Source organism: Lottia gigantea, assembly GCF_000327385.1.
Source record: "Lottia gigantea unplaced genomic scaffold LOTGIsca_37, whole genome shotgun sequence".
NCBI classification, from domain to species: domain Eukaryota; kingdom Metazoa; phylum Mollusca; class Gastropoda; family Lottiidae; genus Lottia; species Lottia gigantea.
In genome coordinates, this window is record NW_008709259.1 from 300,764 (window position 1) to 321,810 (window position 21,047).

The 21,047-nt window shown below is 34.5% G+C and overlaps 4 protein-coding genes across 4 annotated transcripts; 3 read left to right on the forward strand and 1 right to left on the reverse strand.

Annotated features, from left to right (window-relative positions):
• Positions 1-508: 508 nt before the first annotated feature.
• On the forward strand, positions 509-4,843 carry LOTGIDRAFT_121567 (hypothetical protein; the record flags this gene model as incomplete). The annotated part of the gene is made up of 4 exons (XM_009059018.1): positions 509-650; positions 3,460-3,621; positions 3,925-4,275; positions 4,674-4,843. The coding sequence occupies 4 exons, from the start codon at positions 509-511 to the stop codon at positions 4,841-4,843; spliced, it is 825 nt and encodes a 274-aa protein (XP_009057266.1).
• Positions 4,844-9,034: 4,191 nt separating this feature from the next.
• LOTGIDRAFT_162958 (hypothetical protein) lies at positions 9,035-10,519 on the forward strand (the record flags this gene model as incomplete). Its single annotated transcript, XM_009059019.1, has 1 exon — positions 9,035-10,519. One exon carries the CDS (start codon positions 9,035-9,037, stop codon positions 10,517-10,519), a length of 1,485 nt encoding a protein of 494 aa, XP_009057267.1.
• Positions 10,520-11,359: 840 nt separating this feature from the next.
• On the reverse strand, positions 11,360-13,759 carry LOTGIDRAFT_191045 (hypothetical protein). The gene is made up of 4 exons (XM_009059020.1): positions 13,654-13,759; positions 12,830-12,968; positions 12,442-12,512; positions 11,360-11,668 (listed from the first exon to the last, which is right to left on the reverse strand). Exons 1-4 carry the CDS (start codon positions 13,690-13,692, stop codon positions 11,564-11,566), a joined length of 354 nt encoding a protein of 117 aa, XP_009057268.1. The 5' UTR covers positions 13,693-13,759; the 3' UTR covers positions 11,360-11,563.
• Positions 13,760-13,866: 107 nt separating this feature from the next.
• LOTGIDRAFT_233264 (hypothetical protein) lies at positions 13,867-16,048 on the forward strand. The gene is made up of 6 exons (XM_009059021.1): positions 13,867-14,023; positions 14,203-14,459; positions 14,759-14,871; positions 15,154-15,299; positions 15,505-15,675; positions 15,973-16,048. The coding sequence occupies exons 1-6, from the start codon at positions 13,931-13,933 to the stop codon at positions 16,015-16,017; spliced, it is 825 nt and encodes a 274-aa protein (XP_009057269.1). The 5' UTR covers positions 13,867-13,930; the 3' UTR covers positions 16,018-16,048.
• Positions 16,049-21,047: the final 4,999 nt, after the last annotated feature.

Below are 21,047 nucleotides of genomic sequence, written 5' to 3' on the forward strand. Positions count from 1 at the left end.
GAAGGCTACTGTGTGAATGTAAACGGTTTCGGATAAACATAAACATAATCTTGGATATTGACATGAACATTATAGCCTGTGTGTGATTTTCAAAGTGAATTATCTAATGATTGGAATTTAGATTGTGTAACTCGTGCGGCAGTGTTGGATATATATAAAAATCAGAGCATTTATGACAATGTAGTTCCATTGGATTAATAGGATAAGCAAAACCGTGCCAACGAAGATTTTGGGCGATTTTCAAGAATGACTACATGAAGGAACAAATTGACATTATTTATTTTGAGCAAGTAACTCATTTTGGATACCCAACTCTCATCAGTCATATTACTCATTTGAGTTAATAAAAGACTAGATTGTGACGAAAACCAAAAGTATGTGTGAGTGATAGTTTTGTTTCAAGTCAAGAAGGACGCGGTACTTAGAGTCTTTTAAACCACAAACCTGGAATATTCAGTACTTAATTCCAAAAGGATTTGGTACTTAAAAATCATTAACAATGGATGGAATGGATGGTAAAAAGCTGTTTCTATTAATAATTTTGTTAGTGATATATCTTAGTCTGGGTTCGGTAATGTTTAGGATGTTGGAAGGCTCGGCAGAAACAGACCGTCAACACTCGTTGGATGCCTACTTAATTAGATTTTTAGGTAAGTTGTCACAAACCGGTCTAAATGATCTAGTCTAAATAACTTATTGCGATTTTCGGACAAAATCGCACAATAGATTTTGAAACTGTTGTCCAGACACTCTCATACTTAAAGCAAATACTTTCATTTCACACCTTCTGTAGTGGATCAGTTACCTGCAATTTCGAAATCAATGCAGCAAATTATATCCGTAAAAATGTGTGTAGAAGCAAAACTTGATGCATTCGGTGGGGTTATTCGGATGAACTTCACTCTTTATTGTTATGGTACTCGATCGTTTATTGTAATCAACTTACCCTGTGACTAAACTACTATGACTAAATTCTAGATGACTAGTGCCTCAACCCCCTACCTAAATCCTCCCATCAGGCCCATAGCAAGAGTTGGGGAGAGGGGGCATTAAATGGATTGCCCCTGTGAAAAACTACCCAACTCCATTACTGCAACTAAACACCATACACCATTGCCACTCCGGGTATATATCTTGCCTTCTGGCTACGGGCTTCGATACCATAGCACAGAGAGGCCATATGTCATTTGATATTCAATATAATTAACACTCCTTGATTCAATTAATGTATAGTGATACAATTCTATTCATGAATCATAGAGCAATAACTGATTTACTGATAGAAAATTACAGCTTTATCAAGTATCTGTTATCTGTTGAAGTTAATTACCTTTCAAAAATGACCCACATTAACTGTACATTACGGAACCAAGGATGTGTTGGTTTGTTTGTATGTGTGAAGTCAAACCCTACCTCTAACCGGATTTAAAAGGTTGCTCTTATTAAACCCTTTATTTTTTCAATTTATGGAGATTTTATAAATTTATTTTTAACTGTCTTGTTTGTAAATGTTTGAATAAATTTAAGATTTTTCCACTCTGTCAAGTATTTCGACCTTTTTAAAAGAAACTTTTCACCGTTATATTTTCGGAAAATTAAGAAACGAATCGCCCCTTACCCTTTCAAGAGAACTTGTGTATCACTGCACAAGTATTCTTCAATGAAACTCATATCTGACCCAAAAAATGGTGAATGTAATGACCTTTCTGATACGCTTATCCCAATAATGTAAAGTATATTTTAGATTAATACAATGAATTATTATTGTTATTGAATTGAATAAGAGTACATGTTTAAGATACTTTGATGATTAAAACATTAAGTTGTTATAAAATATTCCGAAATACCAGGTTGCAGAACCCAACAAAGAACACTAAAATTGTTGTATAATGCTATTTGTTATTTTCCAAATGGTATTGTATATTTTACCCTAAACCTGTATTCTAATGGCAACAGGTGGACACACATTTTTAATTTAATCATAGTAATCGATAAGTTGAATATTATTTCTAATTATAAAATCTGTACCGACTTTCAATCTGTGTAACGCAAGCCTTCCGGAACTGGACCCCATCATATGTGGAGGTAATAACATCGACTTTTTCAAAAAATAATTATGATATAATATTATAATATAATATAATATAATAACCTATAATGCATGGAACGATGAGTTTGTTGGTGGTACATCGCTGGTCGCAGATTAAACAGGGATGGGGCAGGGGTAACAAAAAAAAGACAATGTTTTTCTTATACAGTGATGGCACAAGGGTCGTGATTTCTTTTTGGGTTCAGGCTACAATAATTTGAGCGTTTTTTGGCTCGCCCAAACGTAGTGCAAAGTTAACAGTCTTGTTAAAATGGAGTCTTAACAAAAAAAAATAATAATGATCAATATTGCTCACTGCATGTTCTCCATTAACCTTATTAAGCAGTCGTACATGCTTCATTACCCTAGTTATTGATTATTTAAATTTACATACGGGAAGTATGTACTCGTGTATGATTGATATGCACATTATTTTTAAAACTTACCACAACAAAAGATCAAACGATCACTCAACACTATCTTGAGTATTTCACTCACAACATGTCAGAATTTTAAAACGTCTGTTTAGTATTTAAACAGTCAGATTGAATCGTGGGAAACTATCTTGATTTACTATCATTGGTTTATAATATGATAACGTGTCATTATAAATAAGTAATAACATAATAAATAACAGTGGAGACAAAAAAATAAGTGTTGCGAGTCAAAATATCGACACCCGTGATATTTCTAATCACAGCGTGAATTCAAAGCTTAAAGGGGCATTCCGCTTTTTTAAGGGTTGATCAAAAACGGAGAGTACTTATTGTTAATTAAGCAGTTTGATCTAGTTTTGGTGTTTGGCTTTTGAAACCTTTAGAATACGTAGGAGACGTATTTCTCTACAATTATGCTTTTATTTGGTTTAAATCCATAGAAAAGCTTTCTTAAAAAGCATAACGAATTTAAAAACCTTACGTAATGTTTTTAAATGGTTTTGGCGTATAAAAATTAACGGCTGGATTTTTTAGTTAAAATTTTCAGATATATTAAGGGACACGTTTCACCAGCTTGTGGTCTATATAGTTATCATAAATTTGAACAAAAAAATTTTCGATCTACAAAATAGGTTGAATGCGCCTTTAAAGCTAAAAGGTTGAAAAATGAAATTGGGTCAGTATTTTACATGAGGCAAAAAAATCTACAAATAAACAGAAATTTACAAATAAACAGAAATCTACATATAAACAGCGTTAGGTATAATGACATAGCATGATAATTCTTATATCCCAGATTATAATTCATCTTCAAACGTTTCTAAAACAGAACGGCCACTCGCGAAACATATGGTTATTATCTGCAGAAAATGTAGCACAAAGGATTTAGCTTTTACTGGTGAAATTTGAAATAAACTGTTGTTTCCTTTTCAGCAAACCATTCTTGTGTGACTGTAGACGAACTACAGAGATTGTTAACTAAAGCTACAGAAGACAGTGTGTTAGTGCATTTTGCTCTACAGAACGAAACCCGTGTAGATAGATGGGATTTCAGCGGTGCCTTTGCATTTGCGGTTTCTGTTGTTACTACCATAGGTAAGGGAGTTATGACAGTTTTGACCGAAAAATACGCTTTCAGAGCTGCGAGGAGGGTGAGGCTCCGCCACTGCTATTGTGTGCTGTTGGTCGGTCGGTTGGTACGTTTACTTATCGATACTCTTCCATTGAATCTTGTGTAAATAGTCGATTTAGGGTTGTTTCCCATTAGCAACAAAAATTTTCATATTTCTTGTGTGAGCTAAATGAGTGTATCAGCATTCGTGCCTTTGGCTTTACATAAAGTGTCGTTTCTTTATTCCAGTAAACATAAAGGCTCAATATTAAAATATCTCTTTTCAGGGTATGGTAATATGGCACCGTACACGTTATCAGGGAAAGCAGCCACAGTCGGTTACGCGTTAATAGGAATTCCAATCACCTTAATATTACTGAATGCATTGGGTGAAAAACTTGCAGCAGTGTTCGCCAAAATAAATAAACTGAAACTATGCTCGAAATCTCGGCCTTCCATCAACAAATCTATTAATATGTTATTAATTGTGTTATTTGGAGTTATGTTAATGTTTGTTGCTCCAGGTTTTATATTTACCATAGTCGAGGAGTGGAATTTCTTAGAGACATTATATTTCTGTTTTATTACTTTAAGTACGATAGGATTTGGTGATTACATAATAGGTAAGAATCAGTGCTGTTATTTATAACAACAGCACCTGACGCTACTCTGAAATTTGACATACTTTCGGAGAATGCACGCAGCATATAAGATCAAATATCTTCCTGGTCCTGTATCAGTTCCTGGCAGTCATTAACTGGCAAGCGATTATGTCGGTCCACCTGAAACTTAGTTGTCAGGGCAACCATTTGCATCAAAACTGGTGTAGCCCGAATGATTTGAAGAGGATTTCAATTTAACGCCATGTTTTCATGAGTACGTGCACAATAAGGGATTTTGTTTTAGAAACGGGGTTGTAGGCTTGACAAAGTCATTACAGAATCATTGTTTGCCATTGAGCTTAGTCACTATTAGAATTGGTTAACACTATGGTGTGTTTTATTTTTAGCGACACATACCAACAGTTCAACTAAAGGTCCAGAAAAGGATGTCTACACGATATTAGCCTATGTGTGGATTTTATTTGGTTTGGCCTATTTAGCATTAGTTATAAAATATATTACCGATGTATTATTAAAGAAAGCATCTAAAGTTGTGAATCAGCGACATTTTAAACGAATGGAGGTAAGCTTAATCCTGACTTAAATTCTGTCCATTCTCCTCCCCGTAAGAAGCTGGATTGAGATCTAGTGGTGATGTTGTGTGTCCTAATGTAATAGAGCTCTCTCATACCTCAATCTCAATCACACCAGCTTTTTTCTTAATTGTAATTGTGTCTGAGCAATATAAAATACTAATCGATTTGAATGAAATGGCATAGGATCATGTACCATTTAATACATACATGGTATATAGATGCACTTTTGTCAGAGAGGATAATGGTGAGCAAAACCCTTTGTCTATTATGATTCTCGTTTGGTTAAGTTACGATATCTACTCGAGAAAGAATAAAAAACATTTCATTTAAAGATGGGTTCCCTCATTTTCATATATGGAAATCAAAATGCTAATACTTATACGAATAGAAAGTAGATGTGTTGTAATAATTTGGAAAAAATACCAGTTTGTCTCACATGTCCATAATTAATTCATAATTAACTAAATTAGAAGAGAATTACCACCAGAATTCCAATGAGTGACCGATCAAAAAAGGTCAAAAAGTCTTTTTTTGTTTATCCAGACTGTACATACATGGACATTTATGATTGGTTAAAATTTAAATTATATAAGAAAATAATGATATGATTAAGAATACATGATAATTCATTAGAAGCGACAATTAATAAAATAGTTTGCTTATATTGACACTAAAAAATAAGCAAACCCATCTTTAACCAAACGATTACATTTTACAAAATATTCCTTTGTTTTTGTAGGGAGAGTTATCGAATCTTCAAGCTTTAGTTGAAAATGGTATTAAAGACAAATTACTGAAAACTGGATTAGCTACTAAACGAGGTTCGGTTGAGAAAGTAGTGGTACTCAGTGCTGCCAAATTACCGGAAATTACCTCATCACCTCAAATAAGTAACAAACAAATTATAGAGTGTACACATTTATAAACAATTCTTAGAGCTAGAATAAAGCTAAAGAATAAAGGCACATTGGACAGCTTCAACAGTTTGTAACAAGATATTGGCTGCAGGCAGAACTGACTTGAAAAATAATTCCCAATCACGGTAGAAGGGTATTTTTGTATTGCTTTACCAAAAAACTCAATAGCGCCTGTTTGTAAGCTGCAAGAAGCATTTGCCCTCCTGCTAAATCTGCAATAAAGGCAATGTGTGATTTTGGATAGATTCAAAGTTTAACTATTATAAAAACCTTTTTCAAGGAAGTACATTGAATGAAGAAAATTGCCGAAGTTATGGGGAGTAAGAACCCAAAGGATAGAGAATTGTGTATATACTGCACTTTTTGGCTGTAACCATTACATACTATGGACATATTTTATATATAAACTTTGTTTTGATATGAACATTCATCTGTGATAGAGTTGGAAATATTTGTGCCAAAATTCTTAACATTTTAAACCCGCCGATCGACACTTTAACATATAAAGGATGTATTATTCAGTTAAGGTGAACCCCGTTTGACCTGAATCTGAAAGCTACTGGAATTGCAGCAACAGATAGCAACTGGTATTACCTCTGGTCGCCGATCTGAACGTTTGACAAATGTGACCGTCCAATTGATCGCAGTTGCTCTAGTCTGCGAAAGGTGTGATGATGTTATGCGATCGATGAGTGGTGAAATTGAACCATAACGTAGTGTGGCTTCTGAGTCTACTGGTGCATGGGTTCAGATTGTAACTTAGGCGTACATCCTTTGTAACTTAGGCTATTATGTCATAGCCTTTGTCAATGTATTTGTGTGTACTTTGAAAATTTTTCTTTTTTCGTTTATCATATTAATTTTTATAGCCCAGTGAAGAAGAGTTATCTTCATGAAGGTAGAAAATTTTTGACTTTCCACGTTGAATTATTTTCGAGCAGTATGTGCCTTGATTAGTATTCCAGATGGTTATCATATTACACATATGAGAAAGAGTTCCACAACTATTGTTTAGGTGAACGTCACATCCGTTTCAAAACTTATTTGCGACAATGCAAAAGTGAGAATCGATAATGAAAAGAAAATGTCGTTTTATAATGCATTTATAATTCAAATTAGTAATATATTTAGGATACAGCTCTCTTTAAACTGTGTTGCCATTTAAGCACAAATTTCTTGTATTGTTAATGTTAATGAACATCTTAGTTTATTAAAGTTACTTTTTATCAGAGTTATTTTTTCTACCATTGGGGCAGACTATAATATATATCTATCTATAATCACAAGCGTATCGTCATCAGAAACATGCAACATGCAATTTCGCTTAAGAAAGCTTTCGTCACAGGCTGTATATGTCATTGCCTGTGTCCTGGCTGCTGTGAAGCACATGGGCAGTTCCAGATGCCTCAAACGAGGGCATTTTGTACATCCTCGGATGTAGTCTGCGGTTAATCTGGTATTTTAGTGATTATTAAAAAATTGCCTCCCTCTCCATGGGAATAAAATGCTAGGATTATGCAAACTAGATAAAATGAATATCTATTTTGAAAACATTAACCCCCGTGATATTAACCCAAGTGGGCATATTTAGACGCAGTCCACTTTCAATTTGCTACATCATTCTTGTCATACCCTTTCGACTTCGAACTTTATGTTACAATGCAAATTTTACAGCTTTGTATATTACATATCACGCGACCAGGTAATTTGAACCTTGACAATTGTGCTTTATCACGCAACCCGGTGTCTTAAATCATCTGACAGCCGCCGACTACTCCGACAGTCCATGCTGAGACTTGATATTCAGGAATTGTAGAATACGTGTTCAAGACGCTAAAATAAAAAGTTGGATTGTTCTTATTAGGTATGATGAAACGAAGCAATGAATCTTGTCATTTTTTAAAAGTCAGTATATGCTTTTAAAATAGCAAAAGTTTAACTATTGTTTCGTTTCATCATACCTGATAGAACATTCCAACTTTTTATAGCATATGTTACACGTATTTTTCAATTCGCGAAAATCAAGTCTCAAAATGAGCTGTCGGTGTTGTCGGAAATTAAAGACACCACATGCAACCTATTTACAGTTTGACCTTCAAAGTAATTATTTCTAATCTACACAAATAGCTTCAATCAACTAATGGTTGCATTATATACATTGTGATTACATAACGTAATCGAAATTGATATGTGAAAGATATGATTAACTTTTTTTTAAATTGTATCGTATATGCAGTACTACTGGATGGCGGTTTGCGTTTTTGATATAATAACAGCACCCGTTGATAACAAACACCATGTACGTCTGTAAATAAACGTACATAAGCTCATGTTAGAATTTAGACGTGTGATATACCGTTATTAAACTTACTTGTGATACGGATGGCTCTATCAGTTATTCGCTCATATTTGAATTTGGACGTGTGATATATCGTTATTAAACTTACTTGTGATACGGATGGCTCTATCAGTTATTCGCTCATATTTGAATTTGGACGTGCGATATACCGTTATTAAACTTACTTGTGATACGGATGGCTCTATCAGTTATTAGCTCATATTTGAATTTGGACGTGCGATATACTGTTACTAAACTTACTTGTGGTATTGATAGCTGAAATCGAGCTCTATCAGTTGAAAAATATCTAGACGCCTGTCTCTGTTTTAATTAATTTCAAACCCAACATTTGAAACGTGCTTTGTATTGAAGTTCTGCTTATAAACCTAAATGATTATAAATATAAAACTCAAATTAGAAAAACTGATACACCGTCAAGTGTGTTGTGATTTTATTGATTTGAATGAATGTGCAAACAAACTACACACAGTAGGCCGACTAAAACCTTTTTTTTATATTATTATTTAATGGATATTAGTTCTGTTTACTAAGCATTTTGGAATTGATTTGAAATCCACTGTTATTCATATTCGTCCGACAATAAATGATTTTTTTTAATTGTGTATTAGGTCATTGGGCTTTATCAATCTCGGCTTTCCTCCGACAGTTATTTACTTTCATTACTTGGTTGTAGAACGCGTCCGTTGGTGTATCAGAAATATCTCTGTCGACGAGATTTTCATATCTATTTACACGGCTAAAAGAAGAAGTGCGCAGTCATTCCCTTTGAGATTGGATATATATGTGCAAAACCATAAATTGCGAATCATTCACGAATGTAACATAATTTCAAGGAAGGAATTTGCTTTTCAACCAGTGCTTTTGGTGAAATTCATTTATACGTGTCACTAATTTTGTGGATTGAATTGGAAGATTTTTGTAAAATGGGTCTAGTGGATTTGATTCTGCCCTATATTCCGGACATAAACACAATTCTTATTGGACTAACTGTGTTTCTTGGAGCTGCTTACTGCTTTTCCAAGAAAGAAATCTCTGGAATTCCACCTGGGCCGCCATTTCTACCAGTTTTTGGAAATGCTTTAGATCTGAGAGGTAAAAATCTGAAAAAGAAACATAAGTACTTTTCGGAATTGGCTCGTCAATATGGAGACGTAGTGAGAATCTATAATGGCTCGCAGTTGACAATTGTCTTAAACTCATATGATTCCGTCAACGAACTATTTGTCAAAAACAAGGATTTTGTATCCGATCGACCCAGGGACAAACTATGGGGTGTGAAATTGTCAACAGATATTGGTGGAACGGGAATCATCTGGTCAAACGGCCAAACGTGGAAATCGATTCGCAGAACCTCTTTGCAGGCACTCCGAGATCTTGGTGTTGGAAAATCTAGTCTAGAAGAAAAAATTCAAGAAGAAGCTGAAGTCTTGATTAACATCTTGTCGGGAGATGAAGGAAAACCACTCGTATTGATAGACTGGTTGATCAAGGCGACCACTAACATTATCTGTGGATTAACTATGGGCAAAAGATTTGATTACGACAATCCTCATCTTATCAATATTTTAAAGGTTATCGGGTTTTCCTTCAAAGGAGAAGGATTCTTCGCACCCATTCATGTGTTTCCGATTATGAGGTTTTTACCGGGAGTTATGAAATTCATGGACGCCGGAAAGAAGCTTAGAGCTTTTATTTCGTCAGGATTTGAAGATCACAGGGAGAGCATGCACCCCGATGAAATTCGAGACTTCATCGACGCCTGTCTCGCGAATAAGGACAGCAGTATCAGCGACAAAGTCAAGTTCAAGGCAACCCTCGACCTTTTCGTAGCTGGATCGGACACAACAGCTTCTACTTTGGACTGGGCGTTCCTATACTTGCTTTTGAATCCGGGAGTGATGAAGAAATGCCAGCAAGAGATTGATGATGTCATTGGTACTGACCGGATGGTATCTTGGTCAGACCACAGTCGAATGCCTTACATAGAAGCTACCATATTGGAAGTTCAGCGTCTTGGCAACACTGTAGCTATTTCAATACCACACATGGCCGTAAAGGACATCAAAATTGGAGAATATCTGATTCCCAAGGAGTCGATCATTTATGCCAATATGTATGCTTGTCACATCGACCCAAAATATTGGGAAGATCCACTTAGATTTAAACCCGAGAGATTCCTGGATTCAAACGGTAAAATCACAAAACCAGCGTCATTTATCCCTTTCTCCGCAGGTCCCCGGATCTGCCCCGGAGAATCCTTGGCCAAGATGGAACTGTTCATGTTTTTTACGTGTATACTACAGAAATTCAACATAACCAAATATGGCAACGAGGAGCTAAGTACTGATGGTAATTTTGGAATCAGCATGTCCACCCCGAAATACCATGTTTGTGTCGAAAAAAGATAAAATTCTGGTGAAGTTAGCCTCCAACTGTGAGACGATTTCGCCACTTGCTTGCTAGCTCTAAAATCTGGCAGAAGTTGAGATAGTACCATTGAATTTGCTACTCGTTTTTCCCCTGTTATGGACATAAGTCGGGTAAAAATAAATTGCCAAGTGCCTTTGTCCCGACATTTTTTTAACGTTGCACTCTTAATGGCGGTTATCAATATGATATTGTGAATGATGAATAATGTATGATGAATAATGTATGTGAATAATGTATGTTGAATAATGTATGTGAATAATGTATGATTAATAATGTATGATGAATAATGTATGTGAATAATGTATGTGAATAATGTATGATTAATAATGTATGTGAATAATGTATGATGAATAATGTATGTGAATAATGTATGTTGAATAATGTATGTGAATAATGTATGATTAATAATGTATGATGAATAATGTATGTGAATAATGTATGATGAATAATGTATGTGAATAATGTATGATTAATAATGTATGATGAATAATGTATGTGAATAATGTATGATTAATAATGTATGTGAATATTGTATGTGAATAATGTATGATGAATAATGTATGTGAATAATGTTTATTATTTTACAGTTAATATATGTTCTGCTATTATGATTGTGTTGTAGTTCCGTTAACAAATCTCAAAACAAAGAAATGCAAGATACCCCCACCCCTTAAAAAAATGCCTGAAACAACAACAATGCCGTTCAGTGCTCACAATCTGGACTGATCTATATCAATGCTCACACTGTGGATTTCTTTAACAATTAATATCAGTCAGGCCCTGGTTTCAAGTTAAAATAACATGTCAACAAAGACCCATTGATTCAATTAAATTTTATTTCAATTAGTGATAATATTGACATGAGGCATGAGGGTAAAATTTGGTGAACACAGTCTGCACACTGTTTTAAAATATATTCCACAAGGCACAAAGTCTGTACTAAAGAGTGTTTCTGAGTGGCAATAGATCTTGATCTTCTCTTGATATAAACTGTGCTGGTACAACAATTTCTGTCATCATTGTCAGTCTGCAAAATCATTGTTCATTTGAGGTCCTCTAGGATCACATGGCATAATACTTCTCTGAGAATCAGCATTACCACACAGTATACAAGACATTTCATACAGCTGAAATTATACAAGATATTACATACAGCTGAAATTATACAAAATTTTACATTCAGCTAAAATTATACAAGATATTACATCCAGCTGAAATTTTACAAAATATTACATACAGCTGAAATTATACAAAATATTACATACAGCTGAAATTATCCAAACATTACATACAGCTGAAATTATACAAGACATTGCATACAGCTAAAATTATACAGGATATTTCATGCAGGTGAAATTATACAAGACATTGCATACAGCTAAAATGATACAGGATATTTCACACAGCTGAAATTATACAGGATATTTCATGCAGCTGAAAGTATACAAAATATTACATACAGCTGAAATTATACAAAATATTACATACAGCTAAAATTATACAAAATATTACAGACAGCTGAAATTATACAAGACATTTCATACAGCTGAAATTATATACAAGACATTCCATACAGCTGAGATTATATACAAGACATTTCATACAGCTGAGATTATAAGAGATATTTCATTCGGCTGAAATTTAACAACATATTTCATACATCTGAAATTATACAAGACATTTCATACATCTGAAATTATACAAGACATTTCATACAGCTGAAATTATACAACATATTTAAACCAAATTTAGTTTGATCTGGTAAATACATAGAAGTAAATAACATTTACATGTACTGGAAATATTTTCAGGCATAATTTATACATAATTTACGTTTTTGATACTGCCTCTTTAACGCTTTATTGGCTACAAAATAGAAACTTGATAATGGAACATTTACCTGATATTCTCCTGACACTTGAAAAATATGTTCATGGTCTGCTACACTATGGTTACATTGTGAACAAACATCTGAAATATATTGATATGAACTATTTATATGGTTAAAGGTATAGAATATAAATAGTACTTTTGAAGATTATTAACATAAATTCAAGACTAAAATCAACCCCCCAAAATGCCACACTTCTCCCTGTAAGCAATATATATACATATAACAGATTACAGGAGTACCGTAATTTTCTTTAATTAATAAGATTATTGACACTCAACTGTTATTCGTCTTCTGAAGGCATGTTTTCATTAAATTTCATCAGATTTCCCTTCCTAAAACTGCATGAATATCTGAAATTCAGCTCAGCTCTATCTGCAATGTAAATTTTTCTTACGTTTAAACGTAATCACTTCTTCTTCTTCCTCGTTTTCAACACAGGTTCTACAAACAGTTTTCGGCTTTGATCTATCTCCACATTGACTACATCCAGCATAATTCATCATATAACATCCATTATCTAGACAGGTTGACCCCTGGAAGATCAAAATGTTATAAATTTAGTTTTACAACACATAATATGTATTCAAAACATTACTGGATGCAAGTGTGGTTATTATAAAAGTAAATTGTATATCAAGAAAAATGCTTTGCCCACAAAATTTCAAAAATGTGATTTTTATGCGTTTTTGCCAAAAAAAAGTAAAAGAATGCTTCAAATCAATTCAAGTTTGGAAGAACCTCTATGCCACATTTTGAATTAAACTCAAGACAGCTGTCCACCTATTGAGTCAGTACCACCGGTCATGGGAGGCTTCCACCGCCAATGTATCACTATAACATATGGTAACTCTAAAATTCTATATACTATTTTAAATCTAATATTCCAATTTGAATAAAAATCTTGGTTCAGTAAATATTCCAAATAAAGCAATAAACACAGTACCCTACCAGTAGTAGACTATGCCTGATTGAAGATACAAAACACAAGATCCAATTATGGCCAAGATTAACGGTAATGAACCTGATAGCTCAGGCATTAGAAACCTTTCCGGTCAATATGCGGAGTCTCATGTTTCTATATATGATACCAGTGCCAGTGGCTGTACTGTAGCAAGTGAAACTGAAAACAGGGAATTGCAATCACTGGCAGTACAAACAACTGGGCCTAGGTGGTTGTGATTGAACGTTTCTAACAGATTTTCCTAAACGTATACTTACTCTGTCCGGGTATTCCTCCTTAACGCAATCTTCACACATCTTTACTAATATAAGAGTGGAATGAGTAGAAATACGTCTTTTTGGTTCTTTATTCCTTGTTTACAATATGAAAGCGGAAGTAGGCAATTGATTGAATCTTGAAAATCAAGACTATTTCTAATTTTAGAACAGTTCACGAGATTTCATTGGCTAATGATTTGCACCGGATGTTTACATTCTGAAAGCAGACGATGTTTATTTTGTTTTTAAAATTTAATCATAAGAAAAACACAAAAAAATGGAGACAAAAGTGGATTTTTTCTGTAGTAATGTAATACCTAATAATTCATTTCCCGTCCTTTCAACTGACGATATTGATGTCGCTTTCCAGGTTGGCGAATTTTACACAATTACCCCTCTCTAGACCTAGTTCTCTTACAGTCGACCACAGCAGCAGCAGTCAGTGGATGTGCTTCAGTAATAGGCCTACCCATTCTAGAAAAGCTGATGCCACTCTGGTCTGGTTTTTTCTTTTCTATTTTTGTCCATGTCATCTTTGCTTATTTTAAGGGCGACATTGTCAGCCATCATGCAAGTGGTCATTCTGCCATGTTTAACTGGAGCAAAATTACTACCCCACCACCACAAAGTACAAAACTACAAATGTTTAGAACACCACAATTTCACAGTTCAATTTTTAAAGTACCCCCTCAGCTGCTCCGTACACCAAATGTGTCTAGCTATTTGAATATACCAAGTACACCAGCACTGTTGAAAGGTTTTGAAGTTTCTTCCTTTACATCGCCATGTCCCTCTTTGAGATCTGTGTAAGTCACTTTTTTAATCTACATGTCATAATTACGATGTTGACGTAGTTTTTTTGTCGCACCTGGCGGTCCTTTGGCAATGTTGTTTGCAGCTACAATAAATTATACAGTTTTGATAGTATTATACTAAATGATAAATAGATATGTGTAAGCTTAATGGTAAGATCTAGCCAAGATTTTGCTAAGTAATATGGCAAAGATGTGGTTTTCCCAATCGTATAGCAAGTTCGAGGAACGGGTAGAGGCAGATTAAGGTATCTGATATTAAAAGATGTTTTTTTTTTATCTAAATTTTAAAGGAAGTCGAATTATGACAGTTTTGTTATACCAACTCCAATGATATTTAGCTCTTTAAAATCACTGGCGAGACCTTCAGATGGTGCCATTGGACCAGATATATTACAACTTATAGGTTTGTGTTTAACGTTTTTAATGTACATTATTTATTGTATAGTAAAACATGAAATATATTCCGAGATCTATAAAATAGACATTACATAGCCTTTGCAAGTTTGCTGTGGTCCGATAGTAAACTGTAGTTACCTCCCCTACACCATTGATATATTCACACCTCGACGCTGGTACTCACTTTGTTTATATCATAGAATCAGAATTCATATACTCGTAGTCTCAATCATTCAACCATACATTCATTTATAAATTCATTCACTCAATCAACCATTCAATATTTCAGAAGACGACAGTAAAGATGTAGAGTATATAGATATCAAAATAAAGGAAAACAATGAAGAAATCAATGATAATAATATAGTAGATTATGTTCTGAACATCACAGAAGATACAGAGAATTCCAGTACAGAAAATATACCCAAACCTCAGGTAAACAGTAGGCCTACACCCCATTCAAAAGATGTTTTCCAGGCGGTTTTTGGTTTTCGGGAACTCTTATAGCTTCTTTTAGCGTCATTCTGACTTCCCGTTCGACGCCTGCTGTTGAAAAAATAATTCCAGATCACCTGATTCTAATCCATGACTTGATATGTCAACTCAGTACTTAGCAGCTCTTTACAATTTCTGTCAACAGGAACCACCAGACGTACCTATTTATATTAAGCGAAGGAAAGGTCGACATGCTAAACGAATGACGGAGGAAGAATCCATAGCTTACCGAGAAAGACGCCAAAAGCTTGAGAAGGAAAGACGAAAAGAGAGACTAGCTGCTTACAGTAAAGAGGAAAAGGGCATAACTAGACGGGTAATATTTTATCAGATCACTGATTGAACTTGGTCTAGTTCCAGTAAAATGGGGTTTAATTTGAACCCTTAGTTGTTTGGAATACAAAAGCCATCATCAATCGAAGACAGATACATGAAAGACCTCCGATAGATCAGCTCCTAAAAGGGTTCGTTGTAACAAAGCGTTTACTTCAAGCGCTTAGTTTATATACAATCCGTTGTTTTTTGCTGCTACGAGGCTATCTTTGTTGTAGAACCTTCCCACTAACGGACATAAACAATTTCTTTATTTTGTCTTTTCATTTTTTACTTTCAGAGTAAACGAAGTCAAAATAAAAAAGTCTCCTATAAATACAGATGATTTTATAGAATAAAAACAGTAACAGATGATTTCATGTTTTATTTAGTCCCGAACATCTTGTCTTGGTTATAATTTTGGACGAGTTTTGTGAACGACCATAGATACTATGTGTATCTTTGGTTTTGCAAAAAAATTGCCAGGATGTGGCTAGTTATGCCGTCATCAATTAAAGTCATCTTTTGTAATTCAATAGAAACGCATTTTGAGAGTGACGGCCGTCTGAATTTCCACAAAAGTCTTTTTTCATTTAATTGTCGGGAAACTGGGCGTCGAACTTTACTTCTGAAAAGTAGTGCGGATAGATAGAGTTACGCTCTATCATTATGATAAAATAAAAACTTCAGATAAATATGTCATTTTAATAACTGAGTAGTAGTATAATTCTCCCCCACCTTTTCCCCTCTTGTCAGGCTTTTTGTCCGCTATACACATGTATAAAAGTATTGTTGTAAAGAAAACAAGAAGTTTTGCCATATCTACCATTGATATCCTAGTCGCTATCGATGTGTAATAAGGATCATATGATCATTATCATGACACATGATCTTTTCTACCTATATCTGATCTATGTAACCGATACTTGTATGAAATAATTTTTCTGTTAACCTATGCCGATTATAACATTCAACAAACCGTGCCAAATCAGCGTGAAGACCATTAAGTAGAGTTAATAAACTAACGGTTTGATAGTTTTGCCGACTGACCAACTTAACAAGGACATAAGAAGCTATAATTTGACTTCTTAGCCTAAGCATCTCGAGCAATAGCAAAACTTAAAAGATTTGTTCAAAATATATAATTCGCATAACAGGAAATAGAATTGGGGAATACTACTTTAGACAGTAGGCAGAAGGGCAAAGTATTGCATTGATACAATAAACAGGTATATCATATATCGTTTAGCACGCGTGTAGTTTATCTGGTCTTATTTATGGTTTGACGAAAGTTAGAAAGTTTGTTGGAATCCCTGCTGAGAAAGCTAGTCCCGAACCGACCAATAACTTATATGTGAAGAATGTGAACATTTGAAATATTCAACAAGTAATTTGTGTTGATAGGAATTCCCTTTTTCAAACTTTAGGAAACTTTGGAAAGAAATTCTGAAGAGTTGCATGAAAGTTCTGAGGAAGTGGAATGGTATTGGCTACATTGATGTAAACATCTATCAAACATTCGACACTCTGTTCAAACCACGTCTCGGTATCAAATTTTACTTGAAGAATGTGAACATTTGGACTTTTCATCGAGTATTTGTGTTGATATGAATTCATTTTTCGAAACTTAAGGAACTTTGTCAGGGAATTCTGAAAAGCTGCATGATAGTGCTGAGAAAGTGGAACCGTATTGGTGAACATCATTCGATCAAACATTCGACAGTGTTGGTCTTAGTGATTGTAGAGACCACGCCTCAGCTATCATATTCTGTACCCATTATGATAAAGAAGCATAGTTACTGAGGATAAGTTTGATACTGAGTACCTGTTGATAATTTATGGCTGAGACAGACAACAAGTATCTGACACCGATACCAGAACATGGTGTCGTCAGAAAGAGGAGCATTCGTGTAAGTTGCCTTTATCGTGTTCACATAAATCGTGTAGACATAAATATCTAACATTCCGATCTATTAAAATTTAGCCCAATGTGAATATGCTAAGTTGTACTATATAGTTTTATGTTTATACACCGTTAACAATAAGGATCTTAAGCATGACCCGTCCCATCCGCGATACCCTCTACCCCGTAAAATAGCCGTAGTCTCGAAATGTCGCTTAAACAAAAGTAAAGAATCAGAATATTGATAGCAAAATATTGAATAAAAATAAATGGATTTCCAATTCACTGTATACATTCTATCATGAAGTAGACATGGCCTCTTTAACCCTTGTCACACACAAATTATCTGATTTGTTTTAAGCAAGACATGACAGGTTATCAATCAGAATGTTTATTTTTAGGATAGAAAGAGTTAATTAATTTGACTTTGCATGATGCATTACGCTGGCCTAAATCACTTATCTGATATTGATTGAGACTCATAAATGACTTACATGCGGCATTTTGAAGGCAAAGATATGCGCTTCCTATTACTCCGAGGGGAATCATTTGTATTACATGATAACGCCCGATGAAAATTAATGTCTTGAAATTTTGAATAAACTCCCGTAGCAATTATTAAAATCTTTTTAATTGCTCTTATATTAGCAGTTGAGTTTTAATTTCCGCATCTCTACCCTCGTGGATCTTTTGTCTATTTTGCAAGTCATAGGGTGGCTAAATACAAGTAAATTTGCACTTAACCGACAATCTATTTTGATTAATTTTCCTGGTTAATTGCGGTCACAAATAAAAATTCATAATAAGAAACGGCAATGACAGTAAAAACTACAATAAAACTTGAAAATACATTAAACCTCATGGTTTTCAGATTTTAAAATAAATGCCAGTCGTTTTCTTTCTGGATGATTTATTCCTTTGTAACATGTTCCATACTCTCCGGGAGCCGCGGTGGCTCAGTGAGTTAGACGCTTGCTCGCTTACCTGAAGGTCCAGGGTTCAATCCCGGCATAGGTCAAGATAATACCTTCGGATTTTTCAACCCGGTTTCCCCCTGTCAGTGATGCAGGTAAGGGGGGCTGACATGGAAAAAGCGTCTAGTCGTTCGGATGGGACAATAAACCGAGGCCCCGTGTGCTACAGGCTGTGCACGTTAAAGATCCCTCGACAGTTGGAAATCGAAAAAGAGCAGGCTAATGCCGCTGTCCTGGCAAAATTCCCCTCATCGCACCCTGCATGGCGTTGCCCGTCTTCATTAGCCCATATGGTGCAGAAAAGTAGGACGTAAAACTCCATTCATTTCATTTCATTTTTCCATACTCTCCAATTGCATTAGGTCCATACATTACATTTCCTACAGTGAATATTGAATTATTCCAGCTTAAAATTCGGTTAGTCCAAAACTGATTAGTTAATACCTAGCTGAACAAAGTCAGTAAGTGTCGGATTAGTTATGTTGCAGTCTATAATACTCTGCTCTGATCCAGTGGCTTAACTATAGATGAGTGGGTACCAGTGGATGTAAGTGGTTGGGGTATCTCACTGAGAATGTTTGTTAACATAAATATGGTTTCCTGCATTCTAATAACCCCCTGTTTTACTGCCTGATAATGAAAGATTTTCTGCCTGAAGTACATAATATTGCCCTCGGTAGGACCACAGAAAAGGCTGTGTATTAATCTTTTAGGGGTGGTGGGTGGATGAGACCCATGGACTTGGTTTATCGGTAGTACACGGTAGTTGAGCCGCTGCTCCGATTATAAACAGAGAGAATTTAGTTTTATTTCCTACTGAAAGTTAATGTCAGGAAGTTACCATTTAGAGCCTACAGCACTGTCTCAAGTAAGATTAAAGTAGAAATACAACATGCTCTAATATCCGGTACTTTTAATTAAATGGTAAATATCTTCAGAGAATAATTTAAAAAAAAACGAAGAAAGTTTAATTCCATCTTTGACTTCGAGAACGTTTGGATGATCGCATCATCTTGTTGAATCGGAGTGATAACTAGTTATATATAGGAGACCGGCATTCAATAAAGAAAACCATATATGATATGAATTCAACGGAACCGTTGGTATACTTTACCCACCAATGCTGTTATAATTTCAGAGAAAGATATCGAGAGATGACAAAGTAAAGGAGATACAGTTTGGAATCTACCCAGATGAATATGATAAGATATGTGAGAGAGTTACATCAGAGAAACATTTCCGAAACTCTATAGACGGTCTACAAGAAAGATGGCGAATGATCATGTTCATGTACGAAGACTGTATGGAAATGGTGAAAGATTGGGAAATTCAGTGTTCAAAACGTAAACAAACAAGACAAAGACAACGACTTTACGTTTATTTAGCATTGTCTTCGACAGTAGTAATACCTTTATTGTTATTGATATTATTTATTTGTTGGCATTTCTTGTTATAGTAATTTTGTATAAATAATGTATATTTCTCTATACATTTGTACCATTTCCCGAAGAAACCTGCCACCGCTTACTGACAGCATAGCTAACCATTGATTCCCTTAGACGGTACCTGCTTCCTTGGAGAGGGCTTCGAGAATGTTGCGAAAAATTTTGCTGCGCACAAAAAGTCTTCGACGCCAATAAGTAACCTAAATTAAGGTTATGAGCCTATATGGATAAAGACTTTTGTCAATCGAATGGGACGGAAAACGAGGCCACTTGCCGATATCATATACACCACTTCACCTCCATCTACAATCAAATACTTTTATCTACAATTAATAACATTAATTTACAAATAGCAATTAATTATCTTTATCTACAATCACATGCCTTTATAATTACTTGCCTTTACCTATAATATTTTTGCCCTTGTCAACATTCTTTTACCACCTTCTACAGTCACTTACCTTTATCTACAATCACTAACCTTTATCTACAATCATTTACATTACCTTATTGATATGTAACACTTTATAATCATGTACAATGACTGACTACAATCAATAAAAATCACTTTACAATCATCTACAATCACTAACTACCTTTATTTACAACCACTATAGACCAATTTAACACTATTTACAACCAATATAGACCCATTTACCACTTTCTATCATTACTAACCATTACCGAAAATCATTGTAGACCACTATAACTATGTACAGTCATTTACAATCACTTACTTCCTTCATCTACAACCAATATAGACCATACAATACATTGATATAGAATTAACATAGACCACTGTCTACAAATTAATTAATATGTATTTATCAAAAAGTATTTTTAATTTATCATTTTCGACGAGCATGGGGTTCAGTTAATCTAAACTGACATTCAATTAACTCTGTCAAAAACGTATATAAGTATGCAAAAACCGAAATTTTGTCAACGTTTAAAATCATTTCCATTGGAAATGTTAGGATATTCTTTCAAATGGAGAAGGTAGGCTTAATGTTTGATTTTTTTAAAATGATATCAAAAATTGGCTCTATATCGA